The sequence below is a fragment of the Spermophilus citellus genome (assembly GCF_964194105.1).
Source record: "Spermophilus citellus genome assembly, chromosome: 3".
NCBI classification, from domain to species: Eukaryota; Metazoa; Chordata; class Mammalia; order Rodentia; family Sciuridae; genus Spermophilus; species Spermophilus citellus.
The window spans coordinates 49,788,672-49,809,189 of record NC_138184.1 but is presented as its reverse complement, the minus strand read 5'-3'; the positions used below and the strand labels follow the sequence as shown (position 1 = coordinate 49,809,189).

General features: G+C 45.8%; 1 protein-coding gene across 1 annotated transcript in view; it reads left to right on the top strand.

Moving 5' to 3' along the window:
* CACNA1D (calcium voltage-gated channel subunit alpha1 D) overlaps positions 1 to 20,518 on the top strand; it is a 324,288-nt gene that overhangs the window by 257,342 nt on the left and 46,428 nt on the right. Inside the window, exons 24-31 of the mRNA XM_081284245.1 lie at positions 2,047 to 2,153; positions 3,274 to 3,361; positions 3,927 to 4,034; positions 4,122 to 4,174; positions 7,769 to 7,915; positions 9,546 to 9,747; positions 11,696 to 11,854; positions 13,423 to 13,533. Coding sequence (XP_081140371.1) covers positions 2,047 to 2,153; positions 3,274 to 3,361; positions 3,927 to 4,034; positions 4,122 to 4,174; positions 7,769 to 7,915; positions 9,546 to 9,747; positions 11,696 to 11,854; positions 13,423 to 13,533 — 975 coding nt within the window. The remainder of the gene's footprint in view (positions 1 to 2,046; positions 2,154 to 3,273; positions 3,362 to 3,926; positions 4,035 to 4,121; positions 4,175 to 7,768; positions 7,916 to 9,545; positions 9,748 to 11,695; positions 11,855 to 13,422; positions 13,534 to 20,518) is intronic.

Below are 20,518 nucleotides of genomic sequence, written 5' to 3'. Positions count from 1 at the left end.
CATGTAGGAGCTACTTTGGCTTCACAGTATAGTTACTAGGGAATTATATTTTGCTTCTTTAAAACAAAATCCTCTGAAATGAGTCCACTGATAACAGACATAGCACTGTGTGAACTTTCTTCTACCCTTCCTGACATCAGAGTCAGAGGAAAAACATTGATCCTATGAAGGGAATGTGTGTCTCCTCGTTTCCCTGACTGCACTATTCTCTCCGTGGCCTGAAATAGTAACATACTATTTTCTTGCAACAAGATTTGCAAGATAACTTGGGTCTACCTGTGTTAAGATATTTATTCTCTGATTTAATGGATGGGCTTACATTTACACAAATAAAAGGAGCACCCTTCAGATAGGGCAACCTAAATGTAGTGCCCATGCATGAGCTAACGGTTGCCATTGCTGCATGTGATTTGTGTACTGAATGTGGAAGCTGCCCCATGGGAGCAGCTCATTCCTACTTGCTCAGAGGTCCAGAGACCAACAGCACAGAGCTAAGAACCTCCAGGAGTGGGTCCCTGTGGTTCTGGGAGAACTGGGCCATGAGAACTGTTGGAGTAACCATCTCCTAGTAGGAAGAAGCTGAGAAATGAATATTTTAAACCACAGTTTTCTTTGAACTATTTTGAGGTTTTGATGTGTGCATCTCAGTGAAAACAAAATTTATTTTATATTGGACTACTGTGGAACTTGGTCTCTTCACAAAATCTTCTATAAAGGAAACCTCAAATAACATGACCAGGGAATGGCTTCTTTGTGGTTATTGTTGATGAAAAATTAGCTCAAAACCAACAACCAACCAATATCTGTTTAAATTCTTTGTTTCAAATCTTACGAAATTTGAGTTCAGCCTGGTTAATTGAGGTTTTGTTTGATTTTCCACCTTTTCAAGTTGTTAAGTATAGTTATTCTTGGGCTTTGGGGAAATGAGATCCTGGGTTACTTTAAAGGGAGAAAAATGATAGCTGGTTTTAAATTTCCGTAGTTTTGTCTCAGTGATTTAAATCATTTAAGTTGTTCTTCATTTTGAAGGTATTTTAGAGAATAGAAACTAAAACAAGAAGCATTCAGAAAATGGAGGTGGACCCAAAATTATCTGACATCTGAAGTACTGGTTCCTGATGGCCTTGGCCATTTGGAAGACTTTTTATTTGGTTAACTGATTGCAATTGCCATTTTGAAGGTCAAAGGTTTGAATATTGGCAATTTAATCAGGTTAGAGCTGATAATCTCCCAACTCTGCTTCTCCTTGGCTGTATATACTGGAGCCTGTTCCCCACCTTTGTTTGGTTTTATCTTTTAAATGAATAGTGAACTCTATAGAGTTATTTTTTCTCTGGGGAACTGTTCCTGTTGCCTGTAGAAAACCTCCCTGGAGTACCCACAGTATATACTCCGGGAGTGCACAGCAAGTGACAAAAAATGACATTGACACAGGTGTGATGTCCCATAATAGCTTCCTTGCTACACCTGGTACATGTAGAACAGTTAGGATTGGCAGTGCCCTTTGAAACAGGTAGCTCATTAAAGACCACTAGAGGCAATGATATGGGACCATCAAGGACAAAGGATGGAAGTTTCTACGCAGCTAGAGCCTGTGAGTGCTGGACTGCTGTGCTTTCTCTAGCCTCCACGAGGAAGGCCGAACTGTAACAATGTAGGCTCCACTGGAACCTCTGGGAGGCTAGACCAGCACTTGGCGGGGAGGCCGAGTGGTCTGAGCAGTGCTGACAAAGTCACATGGCATCTCTTCCAAGATAGGCTCTTTGTAGACATGCCAACAATGTGTTTGTGTGTGAAATCGGTGCTTGTAATAAAGTTGGTCACTTTAAAAATGGGTTGGAAGTCAGCTGTCCCTTTTCCATTTTTGTTTGAATACGTTGTTTGTGGTCTTTCAGTCCCGCTGGTGTACATTTTTTGACTTCCTAATGTGTACTTGTTAATAAAGTCATGCTTTCCTAGAGATTTTGTGAAGAGCACAGGTTGCTTTGCCTCTGGAGAGAAGAAGAAGAAAAAAAAACAGTAAATGACCCATGATTCTGCTTATAGATGACGACTTTTGGAGCTTTCCTGCACAAAGGAGCTTTCTGCAGGAACTACTTCAATTTGCTGGATATGCTGGTTGTTGGAGTATCTCTGGTGTCATTTGGGATTCAGTAAGTATTCTGGGGTGTGTGCGAGTGTTTGTACCCAACACCTTTGGCAAGATGGTTTATAGGAATTTTAATATGACTCATGAGGACTAGCATTGTTTTAATCAACTGTATTTACTTAGCCAGGATTGCTTAATTTGCCCCCATTTCAGAAGCACTGGGGCAATTCATATTTTCCTGTTTCTTTTTTTAGTTTTTATTCTCACTGCTAGATTGGATTTATAGGTTTATTACTCCCTTTGAAATTCTTTTAGCAGTGAGTGAAAGAAATCTTGAGGAGGGAGGAAGCTAGGTTCTAGTCCTGGTTCCTCCAGGGTTTGCTTCCAGGCCTGAAAGCATCCTTTTGGGATCTTGATTCCCCTTTCCCACAGGAGAGGCTGGGAACAAGGGCCCTCTCCTGGATCTTTCCACTCTAAATGTGATTTCTTGGGCATCTGGGATGCAGCAGCTGCTGTGACCTTTCTTTTTGGCTTCATACAGAATGGAGGTGGCTGCAGCTCCTGAGCCTAGTTCCAGTCACTCCCAACCTTCTCCAATGCTGCAAATGAGCTGCATTCTCTCCAGTAGGGCCTTTGAATGTGCTGCTTGCTCAGCCTGGAGCCCTTCCCTTCTGTTAGCTAATTCCTATTCCTCCTTTGGGACTCAACCTGGCTATCACCTCCCTGGGAGGCCTTTGCAGGCTACCCCTAAGGCTGTGCACACTGCATTTTATCCCACTGGGGCACATGCCACTCAGGGTTTTGATTGCCCATCTCTCCTACCAGACTTAACTCTTAAAGGCCAGAAAAGCCCCAGTACCAAAGCACTGCAACCTAAAATCCAAGAACTACCTAGTGTTTGCATTGAGAAGAACAAAGCAAGTTTGTAAGTTGCATCTAGTTGCATCTTTGCCAAGATCAGTCGTGTGCCTGAGGCAGGGCCTCTGTGAGTACCCTTGGGCTCAGCTCAGGATGCACTGGATGCTGGAAGGAGACCAGTCTTGGAGAGAGATCAGCTCAGCTTCCATGGATCCCAAACAGGTTGTGTACTGGTATTAAAGAGATGAAGATCAAGTGAAATAAGTAATCTCAAAATGTTGTATCCATTAATACTTTCTTGTTGGTTTACCTCTGATCCTCCTCAGATCCAGTGCCATCTCTGTCGTGAAGATTCTGAGGGTCTTAAGGGTCCTGAGGCCCCTTAGAGCAATCAACAGAGCAAAAGGGCTTAAGGTACCGATTCCTCTCCTTCAAGCAGTGCTGGCTGCAGTTACTGACTTTTCTGGGTCAGAGCTAAGCTGAGGGGCCTTTCCCACCAATTAATAACACCTTTGTGGAGACTGATGACATTACTGTTTATTTGAGATCTTTTTCTTTATGATTACTATTCATTTTATTACTTTTTTTCATTCAGTAATAGTTCTTTTTGTTCATTTTAGTCTTTACTCTCATGCAGATTATGCAAAAAGCTAAAGAGTTTGCATTTTCCTAAGTCCTTTGGGGGCAGGAAGACATTGTGGCACCTATATGCCAGGAATAGCTATAACCCCTAGCATTTCTTTTTAATTAAACCACCTTCTTTGTAAGTGGGCCCCTCTTTGGTTTCCTCCATGGGAGCCACAATGCAGTGTGGGACCTCCTACAGATAACCTGAAAAAACAAATACTAGGGACTGCAGAGTCAGGAAATCGCATGAAAAATGCACACATAGAAGCCCTAGACTGGTGTTAGCCCACTAATGCTAAAGTAATGAAGGAAATGACACCCCTACATCCTCTCCCCACTCTTGTCTCCCCAGCACGTGGTCCAGTGCGTCTTTGTGGCCATCCGGACAATTGGCAACATCATGATCGTCACCACCCTCCTCCAGTTCATGTTTGCCTGCATCGGGGTGCAGTTATTCAAGGTAGAGGGGTGCACTTCACGTGTGGCCAGGTGATGCTTTGAGAAGGAGCCCGTGCCTGACTGTCATCTGTCTGTGTTTTGTACTCAGGGGAAGTTCTATCGCTGCACAGATGAAGCCAAAAGTAATCCTGAAGAATGCAGGTGAGTGTCTTGGGAGCAGAGTCATTTCAGGAATTTCCAAGGAATACAAGAGGCCTGTGTGCTCAGCTCATGGCTGGATATTTGGTGTTTTTTAAAATTTTATTTATTTTTTGTAGTTCATTTGATTTCAAAATTGAGGTGAGATTCACCTAACATAAAATCAGTTCAAAGTGTGCAGCTGTCAGTGCAGTCAAGCGGTTGTGTCTTGTTCCAAAATTTGATCATCCTAATGGAATGGGTAGCTGGATCTTGCTATTTGGTATAGAACTTACAAACTAGGGCTTCAAAATAATGATTATGAGATGCCCCAAGTAACTCTCCTTACATCCCTGTGGATAATGTTGCTCCCAAATAAGGACATGTAGGCCAACTCCCTGGTGTTTGAAAGCTGACTACCCTCTTCTGGTAGATTTTCCAAACTTCTTCTCTCCTTGCTCCTGTCACCCACGTTTTTGACCATAATTCCATTCACAAGAACTGGCAGAGGAGAGAGAAAGTAAAAATATTTATGCCTCCTATCCCAAGGTGGCCATTGAATATGAAGGCAGGCATGGAGACCCTTGCTCAGAGATTGGGGCTGAGCAGAATCTGTGTGTTCCCATCCTTCAGAGACCTGACCAACCGAGGTCTGGCTGCCCACATTGCTGATGTTGGTTAGGGGCTTCCTTTACACAGAAGGTGTAGTCACAGAGCACCAGTTGCAATTTTTTTTAAAAAAAACAAGTTTATTTCTGCTATCAAAGAACAGAATCGTGACAGTGTAATTTAACAATTCTCATTGGCTTCATTTTAAATTTTAAAATCAGGTAACACTTCATTCCATAAAACACTCATCAAAAATAATTTGAGTTAACATCAGATTATTTATTTTGCTTACACAAAATAAGGACAAGGGAACTTCATTATTTCGCCAGTTGAGAATGGCTGTTCTCCTTCCAATCCAGATTTCTCTTGGAGGACCAGATGTGTCAGCTTGGTTTGATTGACTGCATGTTTTGTTGTTTTTTCCCCTGGAATATTGTCTCTGTTGAAAAACTGGCTTCACAAAGAAGGTAGCAGCAGGAAAATTTCAGAATCCAAAGCTTAAAAATAAGTCTTAGGCAGTGTGGGGTTATTTTCTGTCTGGGGGGGGGGGAATCATCTGGTGTCTGAGCCTGGGGACAGAGGCAAAGTCCCCAGCCGCCCATCTAGGAGATGTCACTCTCGGTAGCATCTGGTGTCCTGACCTGTGCTTGCCCAGGTTGACAGTGGGTAAGGAGCAGCAGGTCACAGGGGCCCCCTGACCCTCTGGGAGACAGAGCTCTCCCTGGGCAGACCCAGGGGCTAAGGGTCAGTGGCCAGGGGAGAATCAACGACTGGCCCTGCCTGTGGTCCCTGAGGTCCTGGGGCAGGGATGCAGGAGGCAGCCAGTGTCACAAGACATCCCTGTCCCCAGCCAAGCCGGGCGCCTGGCTAAGCAAGGAGAAAGACGGTGTCCCTCCTCAAGGCCTGGCCCCTGAGCTTGTCTCACTTCTTCCCTGGCACCTCCTGGAAGGGGAGGAAGTGACACTCAGGGGAAGGCCGGGAAGTGAGGCCACCATCACATTCAAGTTCAGGGTGTAACGGCTCAGGCTGCCTCCCAACAGGCCCCATACTCGGCTCCCCTTCATGGGCCACATCCCTTCTGAGAGTCATGCCCTGCCCTTTATAGGCACAAGGACCCAGAAGTTCCAGAGACCGTCCATGTTTAGGCCCTCAGATCCGGAAGTTTAGGCCCTCGGATCCGGAACTTCCTCAGGAATCCATGTTTAGGCCCCAGGATCTGGAAGTTCCTCAGGTGCACGTCCATGTTTAAGCCCCAGGATCTGGAATTTCGATGGGTGCACGTTCATATTTAGGTCCCCGGATCTGGAAGTTCCTCGGGTGCACATCCATATTTAGGCCGTAGCATCTGGAAGTTCCTCGGTACACGTCCATGTTTAAGCCCCCAGGTCCGGAAGTTCCTCAGGCATCCATGTTTAGGCTCTGGGATCCAGAAATGCCTCAGGCATCCATGTTTAGGCTCCTGGATCTGGAAGTTCCTCAGGTGCACGTTTATCTTTGGGCTCTCAGATCCGGAAGTTCCTCAGTCCTCCTACCATGTTTAGGCACCCGGATCCTGAAGTTCCTCAGTTGCACGTCCATATTTAGGCTCTAGGATCCGGAAGTTCCTTTGGTGCACATCCATGTTGAGACTCTAGGATTCGGAAGTTCCTCAGGCATCCATGTTTAGGCCATAGCATCCAGAAGTTCCTCAGGCGCATGTCCATGTTTAAGCCCCTGGATCCGGAAACGCTTCAGGCATCCATGTTTAGGCCCCCGGATCTGGAAGTTCCTCGGGTGCACGTTCATGTTTAGGACCTGGATTCGGAAGTTCCTCAGGCGCTCGTCCATGTTTAAGCCCCCAGGTTCGGAAGTTCCTCAGGCATCCATGTTTAGGCTCTAGGATCCAGAAGTGCCTCAGGTGTCCATGTTTAGGCTCCCAGGTCCGGAAGTTCCTCAGGTGTGCATCCATGTTTAGGCTGTAGGATCCGGAAGTTCCTCAGTCCTCCATGTTTAGGCCGGACACGTAGCATCCGGAAGTTCCTCAGGTGCATATCCATTTAAGCCCCAGGATCCGGAAGTTCCTCAGGTGCACATTTAGGCCCCCGGATCTGGAAGTTCCTCAGGCATCCATCCATGTTTAGACTCTAGGATCCAGAAATGCCTTAGGCATCCATGTTTGGCCCTCAGATCTCCACCAGTTGCAATTTAACTATGACTGTGCCGCTCTAGAGGCACCAGCACCCAGGTTGTGTGGTGCAGAGTGCCCCTGAAGCTGAGTCCACAGCAACAGTGAGGAGACACCATCTCTTCCTTCTCAAAGCCTCTGCTTCCTTATCTGTAGAATAACGGTAACGGACATATCTCTTGAGTTCCTTCCAGAAGGAAAGTTCTGTGAGAAACATCACATGCCCAAAACTATGGATTTGTTGGAAGAAAAATTGGGAATGCCATTAGTAATAAAAGAAAGAGATTAGATGTAAACTAAAGTGCAGATAGAAATATTCCTGGGACCTGGGGTTGTAGCTCGGTGGTAGAGCACTTGCCTGGCACAGTGAGACTCTTTGTTCCATCCTCAGCACCATATAAAAATAAATCAATAAAATAAAGGTATTGAGTTTGTCTACAACTATAAATATATATTTTTTTAAAAAGAATTTACTTGGGCTTGTTTCCCAGAGCTTACAAAATTCTCTATGAACAAAGCTTTTATTCTTAAGCATATACTCTGAGTCTATTTTCTATGAGAAACATTTACCCATCCTGTGGTTTTCATCTGTTTAAAAAAAAAAAAAACACCACTGGGTGTCTGCCTAGCTGCTTTGGAGGATGCACGTTGCAGTTACTCAACAATTGTTCAAACTGTGGACTAGATTAAATGCAGGGAGCGTGCAGGACTCTACTTGTGCTATGCTCAGGTGAGGCTGGGTGTGACGTGCCTAGAAGAAAGTCTGGGGCTGAATGGCTGATTTAAAATTATTTCTACCCATGTTGTGTAAAACCAGGACAAATCCTGTTTCTTTTCCTCTCTAGGGGACTTTTTATCCTCTACAAGGATGGGGATGTGGATAGCCCTGTGGTCCGTGAGAGGATCTGGCAAAATAGCGATTTCAACTTTGACAACGTTCTTTCTGCTATGATGGCGCTCTTCACTGTCTCCACTTTTGAGGGTTGGCCTGCGTGAGTATAGAAAATGTGCAGTCTTCCAGATGAGGCTCCTCTGGGGGCCTCTGGGCTGAATCCTCTCCAAGAGTGAGTCTCATTTCCATTGTTCACAGTCACAGGCCTGTCCCGTGACTCTCTTTACTTTGGGGCATTGATCATCCCTTCCTGGCCCACAGAACTCTGCTCTCTGATGAGTCAAATGGCTAACATCTGTGGCCTGCTAACAGGACTCTCACATTGGTAGCAGAGATGGTATAGGTCCTGGGCAGCATCACTGGATGGGACCAGGGGGTTCTGAGAGGCATGTGTGTGCCAATCCCCGTTGGTAACCATTTCAGTAAAGGTGCCATTCTGTTGTTCCTAATAAGGGTCTTGAAAGTGTCCCAACCTGTTCGCTCATTCATTCTGATACGTAGAGTGCTAACGTGTGCCAGGTGTGGATGGTTTCCATCATGCCTTTTCTGTCATTAAGGCACTTGCTGGCTCATTCACTAAATGTGCTTTTGAAATCAGCTCTATTCAACAAGCTGTGCCAGGTACTATGGAAGTAAAACCGTGGGCTAGGCATGATTCCCTCCTTCAAAGCCCAGATCCAATAAGGGTGTCAGGGTCAAACCAGGCAGGAGCTCTGGTATATCCTCGACATACAGAATATGGTCCTGGAGGATGGCTAGGATTCAGGTGGGAAAAGTCAGACCAGAAAGAAGGAAGAAGGTGGCACACAAATGGGAGCGTCTCTTGTACCTTGGTTGCCCTCTGATGCCCCATGCCCAGAGCAGCCACAGCAGGTGGCAGAGCTCTCAGGATACAAGTGAAAGGCACAGATTATCAGAAGCTTCTGTGAGATCAAGGGATGGTTGGGTGGGGTTTGCTCATTAGAAAATTGGTCCATTGAGAAAAGAGGCATGGAGTAAGGTGGTCACTCTGAACAGGTGGTGGCCATAGTGTCAGGTTTAGGATGCTGTGCTTTAGCACTCAGAGGAACTGAGCTCACCTCCTGACTCTGTCCCTGAGAAGTATGACCTTGGGTTCTTGAATTGCTCTCTGAACATCCATAAAATGGGGGTGACAGCAATATTAGTCTTTCCAGGTGTAAAGATGAGAGGAGAGGATGTAGGAGTGTTGGGCACCATGGGTGTGTGCATCTGTATTGGGGGATCAGCTGAAGTCAGAGTGTACATTTCCTACTCCCATTAAGAGTTCTGCTTGATGTATACTTATGTGTTGTGCATATTTTGTTTGAGAAACTCCCCTCAGTTCTTTGGAAATGCTTGGGTCAGATACTTATTGTCTTTGCCAGCTGTGTAGTTTTCGGTTCCTCCGGTATGTTACATGATGGTCGTCCTCTCTCCTCTGTGAATAGAAAGGAGTGTTACTTGTGAAATCTTTTCATTTTCAGTCCTCAAAATAATTTCTACATGATTATATTGTAGGTTCCTCTCCTCTGGGTGTCAGCTTCAGGGCCTGAGGCTGAGGAGGGGCCTCAGAGACCTGGTTGTATCCAGAGGCCTTGTTGGGTGGCACCATGTAAGGAGATGAGAAACAGTGCCCACAGGAGTTCAGAAGAACTCTGGGGACATCTTGGGGGAGGCCATGGGCTGGGCCACTTGGGCGGAGGTCCTTACTTGGTTTTTCTGCTCTCCAGGTTGCTGTATAAAGCCATTGACTCAAATGGAGAGAATGTTGGGCCAGTCTACAACTACCGAGTGGAGATCTCCATCTTCTTCATCATCTATATCATCATTGTCGCCTTCTTCATGATGAACATCTTTGTGGGCTTTGTCATCGTAACATTTCAGGAGCAGGGAGAAAAAGAGTATAAGAACTGTGAGCTGGACAAAAATCAGGTTAAAGTCACACACTGTGCTTTTGTCCCTCGAGCAAGAGCTGAACATCTCTTTTACCACCCTGCACTCAGAGAAGGGTGCCCCTGGGCTCAGCCCTATTCAGAGCACACTCTCAGCCAGTTTGAGTCATGCCTGCCGAGTGAGGCTTCCATATACAAAGCAGATTTCATGATTGTAAAACCCATTTACAGTTGCCTTAGTGAGAAATCAGAGAACACTTAGGCCTCCTTCCACGGTCATGGCCCAGGAATGGTGGCATAGAATCTTATAGGGCCATGTGGCCTGAGGCCAGTATATACCCATTCAAGTTTCCAGTCTCTACCAGGAGACTCTTTAGTATCTGCTTAGGCCAGACTTTCTTTACCATGGTACTATTGATATTTTAGGCTGCATAATTCTTGTTGGTGCTTTCTGGGCACTGTAGGATGTTTAGCAGCATCCCCAGCTTCTACCTACTAGATGCCAGTAGCATCTCCAAACTCCAGTAGTGACAACAAAACATTCCTGGTCATTGCCAGATGTCTCCTGGGGAGCAGATTTGCCCCTGAGGAGGAAAACCCCTCTAACACCAGAAGGGAAGTCAAAAACTTTAAACTGGAGATTAAGGTTTGAGTGGCATCCTTATTTCTTCATCTAACACTTTGTTTTAACCAATCTGGTAGAAATAGGAGCCTCTGGCTCTGCATGGTGCGTTGAGGCAGCCAGGAGTCCTGTGCTCTGGCCCTGCCTGCCTGCATCTGCTTTGTGACGTTAGGTGCGTCTCTGCTCTCCCATCTCTAACTGAGGGCATTAAGGAATCACCCCTTAGAGGTTCCTTTGAACCCTAAAAAAAAGTGTGAGATGAAAGCCTGTTCTGGGAGTTTCCCTAGTCCTCTTTTGGTAGCATTTCTGCTTTGGTGATGAAATAGTAAGAATGATCCAGCAGCCTGGGATTTCAGGCTGTAGCTATGCCCATTATAGAAATGTGAGGATATTCTGGCTTGGTTTGTAGGAGAACTTTCCTTCGGGTTGTCAGGGTGTCCTTGCAGATCCCACACAGTACAGTCTGAGGGAGCCTGGCCTAGCCCTGTACCCACTCATCTGCTCCAAGAAAGATGAGGGCAGGGCCAGGGCTGTGGATGGGCACCTGAGGTTCTAAACAAGCTTGAATTGGGTCCCTGGTGTCAGTATGTGAGGTTGGAATGGTACCAAGTCCCAGACACAGGGAGCCTGCCTGCATCTAGAGTCAAAGCAAGAGAATAGGTGCAGAGCCAGGGCCTCTGGTCTGACCTAAAGGCTCCTGGGGATGGAGGCTCTCTCTGGACTTGATGCAGAGGGTGGACCAGTCTTTGTCCCTAGAGCGAGTAGGAAGGATAGGTCTCTGGTTAGACACAAACTTAGTTTAATCCAGCCATCAATACCAACCATATCCTGGAGATTCTAAATCCCTGGAGCTCCCAGATAGACACATGGACAGCTCACCATGAGTCACACATTCTGACTCCTGAGAGGTGTCTTATGTGGGTCCATCTGAGCAGCCGAGTGCTGCCATTCTCAGGGACTAAGTCAGCCTCTCTGGCTCTTGATGAGCTTGTGCCTGTGGGTGTTTGGCTTCCTGTCCCCAAGGACAGCTCAGCAAAGGACCTGGCCCAACAGTGGAAGGGAAAGGCAGTGATGAGGCCTGGACCAAGTCTGCTGTCTTGTGCTCAAACTGCACGTCCTCAGCATAAAAAGCAAAAGTTCAGAATTAGTTTTTTTCATAAGCAAAATGGGGGCTCTGCTTACCTCCTATGTTGCAATGGTAGCGCTGGAGGCTGAGACCTTGGTGGTGCTGTGGCAGGAAGGGTGGTGGCTTCTAGTTATGTTCTATTTAGGAGGCTAGAGTGAACTCTTGCAGAGCAGATGACCACTGTGGCTCCTTCCCTCAAAGTGCTCAGAACCTCTTCTTTGCCCTTTTCTGCCGTTGCAGCGTCAGTGTGTTGAATACGCCTTGAAAGCACGTCCCTTGCGGAGATACATCCCCAAAAACCCCTACCAGTACAAGTTCTGGTACGTGGTGAACTCTTCGCCTTTCGAATACATGATGTTTGTCCTCATCATGCTCAACACACTCTGCTTGGCCATGCAGGTAAAAATGGAGACAGCTGTGGGGACCAAGTCTGGGCATTCTGCACAGCCCTGTACCCCAGATTCTCAGGGTGGAGTGCTGCCCCCTCACAAGAGGATGGGTTTGATGTTCTGACGAGTCCGGGTTATAGTATGGCCAGAGTCCATTCTGGCTGACTCTTACAGTAGATGTTTAAGATCACTCCTTTGTTTGAGACCATACAGCATGACGGTAGGTAACATTCCCATGGATCCCGCATGTGGCATTCAATTCTACATGGGCCTCTTGTGGCCAGGGAATGGTTAAGTACTAAAGTTCTCCGGGGTGCGGCAGCGCATGCCAGTAATCCCAGCGGCTCAGGAGACTGAGACAGGATTGCGAGTTCAAAGCCAGCCTCAGCAAAAGCAAGATGCCAAGCAACTCAGTGAGACTCTGTCTCTAAATAAAATACAAAATCGAGCTGGGGATGTGGCTCAGTGGTTAAGTGCCCCTGAGGTCAATCCTCAGTACCCAGAGGTGGGGGGAAAAAGGGGGACCAAAGTTCTGGACTTGAGCAGGCAGGAACTTCGATCCTGATTACTCCTTATCAGCTAGGTGACCTTAGAAAAGTTATTTAATTCCCTGAACCTGGCTTTCTTAATAGGTAATATGGGGAAATCTGTCACACCTACCTCAGAGATGAGGTTTAAGCTGAATTATTTGTATCAGGTGCTATACACCATGAACACCCAAAGTCAAAAAGCAAACCCTAAGTCATATACTTATTTTCAAGGGGCTTTTGACCATGGCAGTGGGGAATTTTATGATTCATGAAATCCTGGGTTTGATCTGAACTATAGTTACTTCTAGCTGACATCAGGGGCAAGGAATACATTTCACTCAAATTGCCTGAGTCGGGGTTTAATATGGTATCAACAGTGAATGTTTTCAGGAAGTATGTTGACGAGTAGCTATCACATTAGGACAGCAAGCAAGGATCAAGGTCTAGATCCAGATTTTGCCTGGACTCTAAGAACTTGTCAAACCAACTCTCCTTGCAATCTGGAAAATGGTTGTAAAGACAGTCAAGGATAAATTTTCTGGCGCTTCCTTACCTTAAAAATTCCTTATGAATGAAAAAGAGCATTTACTGTTTAAGATCACTCCTTTTAGACCATACAAACTGATATAGCAAATAGTATAAAAACAGAGTAATTCTGCCTTTTATTAAACATAGACCTAAATGGCATAGGATTTATCCCTAATCAAATTTTGCTTTTGTTCATAGACATTTTGGTAGTGTCTGCATTGTGCTTTAATCAAGGGCCTGAGTATAAGTCCTGCCAGAAGAAAGGGTGAACTCCCCTTCTCCTGAGCTGAGAGAATGGATTTGTTTTTCCCTCCATCATTCAATCATCCTCATCTTGTCACGGACCCCCTGGGCTTGGTGGGAGTTTACCATGTGACCTTGCAATGCCGGTCGAGTTGGGAGAGGGTGCGAGACCATGGAGATTGCCCACACGGTTGCAGAGAGCTGGGGAGCCTCCTTCTGCGAGGGTGTGAGATCATGGCCAAGTCTCTGAGAGCCATACCTCTGTCTTCCTCCACAGCACTACGAGCAGTCCAAGATGTTCAATGATGCCATGGACATTCTGAACATGGTCTTCACTGGGGTGTTCACTGTCGAGATGGTTTTGAAAGTCATTGCATTTAAGCCTAAGGTGAGTTGCTCAATCACTCAGAGAAAGCACCAGTTTCCTGTTAGACTTGTGTTACTGAATTGCACTCAGTTGTTGTGGCTGCTAACTGGGTTATCACCTGAGAACATTAAAATCTGATCAGGGCATCTGTATACACACAGGAAAATCAGTTTGCAAAAACAAAACCTCATGAAAACAATTCCGAGAAAAAGAAGAGGAGAGAATTGGGAATCTGTAGGGGGGAGATTGTTTGGAAACCTGATTTTCTGGTTCTAGAAGAGCATGTCTCATACTATCTCAGGAAAACCTTCATTCTCTGAGCACTAGGGAAAGGTCCAAATATGACCATCAGAGTTTGATCCTGATTTTACTTTCAGATTTCTACCATGAAGACTTTGGTTTATTCTTGCTCTGCAGCACACCTTTCACATTTTATGTAAAGTTCTAGAACCAACTGCAGACTTCTCACAGTCATCCCATCTTTTGTTTCATTTAAAAAAATTGCACTCAACTTTAAGAAAAATGGGATGTGAAATATTAAAACACACTGGAGGGCTCAGCATATTGTCTTTCCTTTGAGAGGACAGTGAATTCTGTCCCATGCTCACCAAAGGCTATATCAGAAGAGGCAGTGCAGTTCAGTGTCCAAGAGCACAGATCTGGAACTGGACTGGATTCAGATCCTACTCTGCCACTTACTAGCTTAAGCAAGTTTCTTCACTGCCATGTGCCTCAATTTCTGCATCCATAACATGATAATGCTAATAGTCCTCTTTCATGGACTGCTGTGAGGCGTGAAGAAATACCATATTTAGTGCCTGGCATGTGGTGTCAGCTGCCACCATCACTTTCATCAGTGATGCTCCCTCATTCTAAAACCCTAGACACAGCTGAGCTGAGCTGAGCTGAAATATGAGGCATTTGTCCCTCAGCCTCCTCCTTAGCATAGACCCAAACTCTAAGAGTTAGAGGATGACAGAGCCCAGTGCTCTAGTTATTGGTTCTCTTTGAGTGGGGTATCTTAACAACATTAATTTAAGTAAGACCATGGATTAAGAAATAGTTTCACATACTCCACAGTTACATTAAATTTTAATTCCAGACTGTTCCTTTCTTTAATTTGAATTAATTTCTATGCAATCTTTATCAGATCTTTGTGGACAAAAAAGAAAGGACATTTGTAAGTGATTAATTGGGTGATTGCAGTGGGGTCAAATTGGGCACCTTATGCATGGCCAGATGTTACCTACTGTGACTTGTCCATATCTACATACATAAACATTTCCTCCTTTTCCAAATTCATCTTAATTTCCTTTGAGATTTTGGTTTGCTTCCCTCTCACCTTTACTTCTTTGAACAATATTTGTCTGAACTGATGGAAAAGGTTGCAGAGTAAGAATGTGGAAAGTACTTGTGAAATGCATGTGGAACCCACCTGTGGAACATTTCCCAGAGGCCCTGTGCCATGTCTTCCTTTGCCTGATGGTTAAACTCAGAAAGTTTTGAAAGCTTGAACCAGGCTGAGGAGAAAGTCCACTCACAGTATGTGAGTGAGAGTGCGCTTATATGTATGCACACATGTGTACTTGAGTCTGTGAGTGTGTTTGTATGCACGCGTGTGCATTTGTATGCAGGCCAGTGCACCAGTGGCTTGTAGCGCACTGCTTAGCCCAGGAGAGTTCTGTGGCGTGTGAACAGATGGGTGATACCCAAGGGAAATGAATAGCTAATTTATAATCAGTACTGAGAGATCAGAGTTTTTAAATGGGTGATTTCCACCACACATTGTATTGCTTTGTAGTTTTACTCAGCAAGATATTTTCATAGCACAAGATGACCTCAAATTACAGTTGAGAGAACTTTTCAAATAACAACAGCATCCTTGCCCTTGGAGAGCACCCAAGCCAGAGGAGATGGGTCCTCTATCACTGTGTGCCTGGTGGAGCAGGGGGAAAATGAAATCACCATGAAGCAAAGCTCTGCTTGAAACCTTTATTTCTTATTCTCTTTGATGTTTATAAGCCAAGTTCAGGTGAGGGTGGTCTTTTACAAAGAAGTCAAAGAGGCTACCTCTGTCCTCACAGTGGGATAGTGGGCCAAGGAGCAATGTTGTCAGGGCTTCAGAGACAGGAACGTGCCAAGGAGGTGGCCACAGGGGATTTCAGTCTCATCTCAAAAGAGTCTTTGTCCCCCTAAGGAGCTCTGTATCGGAGTTCTGGGGTAGCTTTCTCCACAGTAAGAGCATGCCTTCTAGGAGAACTCACCAGCCTCTGTTAGGAGAGATAGGTTGCAGTTGTCATATAAAACCATTTCAGAAAGTGAAATCAGAAAAAAAAAATCCATAGTGGTAGGTAAGAAGGCATTTCAGGATGCAAGGGTTTAAAAAAATTGAGTTTCCTAATTCTGAGAACTTTTTATACATAAGGAATCTGAGAAATGGGGCCTCTTGGGAGATAGCGCATTTAGAAGGAAATGGTTCAAGGCCATGTAAGGTCAGTTACCCAACACCCACAAGCAGGAAGGGGATGAGGTGGGAAACCCAGAGGTGAGAGACTCCACAGTGGGGAGGCAGTCTTGCTTCATAAGAAGAGTTGTTTTTGAGCACTAGACAAGCAAGAGCAGAAGGTGATGAGAAGCCAAAGAGCAAAAGAATTGGGGAAGGGCAAGCAGAACGCACATTTTATTGCACCCCACAGGGGAATCCACCAGCTGGGCATCAACCTGGTGCACTCTAGGTTGTGCTTTTGACTTGGAGTTGATCATGCAGCTGTAGGGTTTGGAAACATAATTCAGGTAAGAGATGAGCCCTATTCCCCTAGCCTTCACCTCCAGGAGAAGCTGCTGTAATTCTGCAATGGATTCTTATGCTCCAAGAAGAAAGGTTTAGGAAAGAGGGCCTCTCCAGAGGGTTGGCTCCAGCAAGTATAAAGAGCACATTGTGGAGTCAGAAGGGCCTGACCTATCTATTTCTGGATACCACCCACCTGATGTTTTATCCCAAAACTTGGTCCAGATCCAGGATACCTGCCATGGTTGTGGGATTTCCTCCCAGTGAGCCACACCCTGTTCCATGTCTTAGTCCTTAAGCCTTTTGGTCTTAATTCTATCCTGAAAATGTCTAATTCACACTCCTACCCACTTGGGCTTGGAAAAAGTAGAAGAGTTGGGTTTGGTGCTATTCCTTACTTCTACACAGAGCCAAAGCACAGTAGGTTGTGGGTTACCTGGTCTCAAACACCTCTTGGGTAGCACACCCTGCTCCAGGGCCCCTGGCAGGAGTAGGGCTTCTTAATACAGTTCCAACATTCTTCCTGGAATATGTTCTGCACCTCCTGGAAAGAAAATTGGATACTGCCTTTCTAGTTCTTCAATGATGACATCTTTCCAAGTGATTTCTTTTCAATGCCAAATAATACTAGAAACCAAGTATTACCACCCTTAGAACTTCACATTGGACTTTCTGTTGGGTGCTTTCATGTTGTTCCTCAGTCTCAGGGTATCACAGAGCTCCCTTCCAGTCCTCTTCTCTCCAAGTAAGATATGTGTGTACCTAGGGTTGCAGTGGCCCTCTGTCTCACCAGCCTTGCCTACTGTCCTCTCTCCTGGGCAAATGCCTGCTTTCTCAGAGATCTCCCACCCATGGAGAGCCCTTTCTGTACTTATTCCCTTTGTAAATAACAAACTGACCAGGCTACTCTTCTGGCACTGGCCACCCATTGTTCAAGGAAAAGAAATGTGATTTTCTTAGTCTAATATTTGAAGTCCTCTGCAAAACACTTGTATAAGCACATTTCTACCTCCTTTCCTGCCACTCTCTATGACATTCCTTCTGCTCCACCCCATCCCCAAATGTGAAGATGCCACTCCTTTCCAGGTCCACAGACCTTATTCTGGAAGCCTTTAAGACCCACTGGACATTACCTCTCCAGGAGACACATCCCTGCCAGCCCAGCCCAAGCCAACCTTTCCCTTCAGAGGTACATCTGAGAGATGCTTACCATGCAGTGTTGCTATAAACACTGCTGAGTTTCTGTTTGCTGATAAGCAGCTGCTCAAGGTCACAGGCTATGTTTGGGTCCACAGTACTTCATGTGATGCCTGCTACAAGGTGGTTACTCAGAGATTGGTGAGATGAAGGAAGGAATAAGTGCTTGAGCCTCTAGGCACAACTTGGCCAAAGACAGCACTTGCTTTTCTATCAGTTTCTAGGTAGAGTGTTTGCCAAAGTGGGATATGTTTCCCATTAAGCCCCACTTTACCTTTGGAAAGGTTTAAGCTAGTCACAAAGTTGCCCATTACTGTTCTACCAGAACTTGACACTACGGGTCATCACTTGGGTCAAATATTGCCCAAACAGTCCCTGCCAGAAGTTAGTAAGTGATCTGGCTGCCATGGTAAAGGACAAAGGGCAGGTTGTTTGTGGAGGGTTTCTTTAGCTCTGCAGATAAAAGTGAAGCCAGGCAGCAAAAGGAATCTGGACTTGGGCTGAGTTTCTTGTTTTCCATTTGCAACCATTCTCCAGACACTGGCCCTTTGCCATCCTCAAGCCTGCGCTGTATCCTGGCGAGGGGCCCAGGAATAGTCGTAGCCCAGCCTCTGCCTTCCAGGAGCCTGCTGTCGGGCAGGAGACAGACACCGACAGACAGTCAAAACAGGGTTCTTAGAAAGAATGGAGCTTCCTGACTCTAATGTCTGCATTAATCTGGTTCATGATTTAGGTTTCCAGAGTCAGAATTGTTTCTGAATAATGGATATGATTGCATGTGGTGGGCTTGCTTGGTCTTTTTGGGTAGGTGGAGCTGAAAAACAAAAATAGAGAAATGGATAGATTTGATTGCTCATTCCACTGGAGAGTTACAGAATTTGGTGGAAGGGATCATCAGCCAAGAGGAAGAGCATGGAGATGGGCCCTGGGTTAGGAGCTCTTGTCTTGTCTTCTGGTTACCCAGATGCTGTGGGCCTTTGGTGGGGAAGAGTGGGGACTGAGTCATGCTCACTCCAGCAGTGATTTCTTCAAAATAGGAGGCTGCTAAACAGGGAAGCAGTACGTAGGAAGAAAAAGAGGACTGACATTTTCTGCCTCTCCTGTCCTCCTGTCAGAGCTACCTGCACCAAGTCAAGCCTCCTATAGCCTAGATTAGGGGTGTCAACTTTTGGTCCATGAATTATTATGATTTGGGTGCCATTTTGTGAGTGTGAGGGATTTTCTAGAGAATCATATTTCCAAAAAGCTCCAAGACCCAAAAGAAGTGTTAAGCCCCTGTCATATTAATTCAAAAGGATTTTATCCATTCTGGTGAGTGATGATTGCCTCCAGGGAGAATAGCTTGTAGGTGGATGGGAACAACCCTACAGTGGGAGCATTGATCATTTAGGAGAGGGACAAGCTGTCAGGAGTAGGACAGCTGTCAGGAGTAAAATCCCAAGGCTAGTGGGAGAGCTGTCTGGCACAGGAGGGAGTGGTGGGTTTGGCCTCTGGCAAATCCCACAAAATAACAGGAGAGAGATGCGGTGCATGTGGTATGGGTTTTGTGCCACAGGAGAGAAGGAAGGATGCTTGGCTTTTACTGCTGTGGGAATAACCTGGAACTCTAGTGGCTACTCATGACCAAGCATTTGATTAAGGCATAAATTCCTTCCCACAGGAGAGGGGAGGGGTTGCCACATTCCCTTTAGCTTCTGAGATGCTCTTAAGTCCATGAGGGAAAAGGGCAGTTTCTGCCCTTCTGTGTAGTCTGAGGCACTGCTGTCCATCAGAGAACTGCTTGTTACCTATTTGCCACAAGAGGACCATGGGCACCTCAGCTCTGGCACTGAAGGCACCCTCTGACTCAGCTGTCTTCTGTGTCAGGAGACCTTGGTGAAGGACACACACACGTCTTCCTTCCCATCCTGGGGCTGGCTGTGTATCCCACCTCTGACCACATCATGGTCTAGACCTCACAGACGCCCATTTTCCTGCAGTGTGGCCAGCAGAGAATCATGAACTCATAAGAGGACAAGCCGAGAAGTACAAGTGGTGTCTTTGAAGTAGAGCTTCTCCTTATACTTGAATAGGTCATTGGATTTGCTGTAGACTAACTGCTCCTGTCAGCTTCTTAGACTGCTGATAGGGGGCCAGGAGGTTGACAGGCAGGAAGGGACAAGCGTGAGAGCGGCACTGTGATTGTCAGAGGGGGACAGGCTGAGTGGGTCAGGAATCATGGCAGGTGGATGGGAAAGTCTTCCATTGTTTAGTGAGAAATTAAAACAATAAACCATGAGAGTATAATGGCTCCCCCACGAATAGGGGGAATGATTAACAGGCAGTAGAGTGAACATCCCTACTCCAGTTATTAGGGCAGTCAACATGCCCACATTTTCTGTAGTGTTACAAAAGGCTGTGGCCCTGCAGTGGTTTCTGCTAGGCCTGCGTTTACTCACAAGTTCCTGGGACCTGTCACTTCAAAGTACCTCCTGTTCTTAATACAGTACTAAATGTACCATTATAAGAATCCAGGCCTCTCTTTATTTTTTATTTCCAAATTGTGCTCTGACTTTTCCAGAAGATACTCATGGGCCTTCACAGTCTGGTCCGTGGCAATCAGAAGCCTCCTGGCTCTGTGTTCAGTCCTTCCCCACCACTACTATGGAGGGCTTCCCAGGGGTGTCAGGAGACAACCTGTGGTTTAGCACCTACTGTCCTGGTCCCAGAAAAAGATGTAAAATTTCTTCACGTATGGCACATATACATGGATTTGTAAGCCTCGTGTTTAAGGATGTACCTTAGAGCTGGCTCAAGCTATAAGGACCTGAAAAAACAGTAACTGGGAAAGACCAGTAAGGTGCAGATTAATAGAGAAAGGGACACATTCACATATCAAGTAGATTCAAGGCACTGGGCTGGATGGGGCTTGTGGAGGTGGGACAGAATAGTCCTCACCCTTGAAAGGCTTTCATTGTGGTAGATGTGCAGTGTTCAACAAGAGAGAGAGAGAGGCACACACACACAGACAATGTGGTGGAT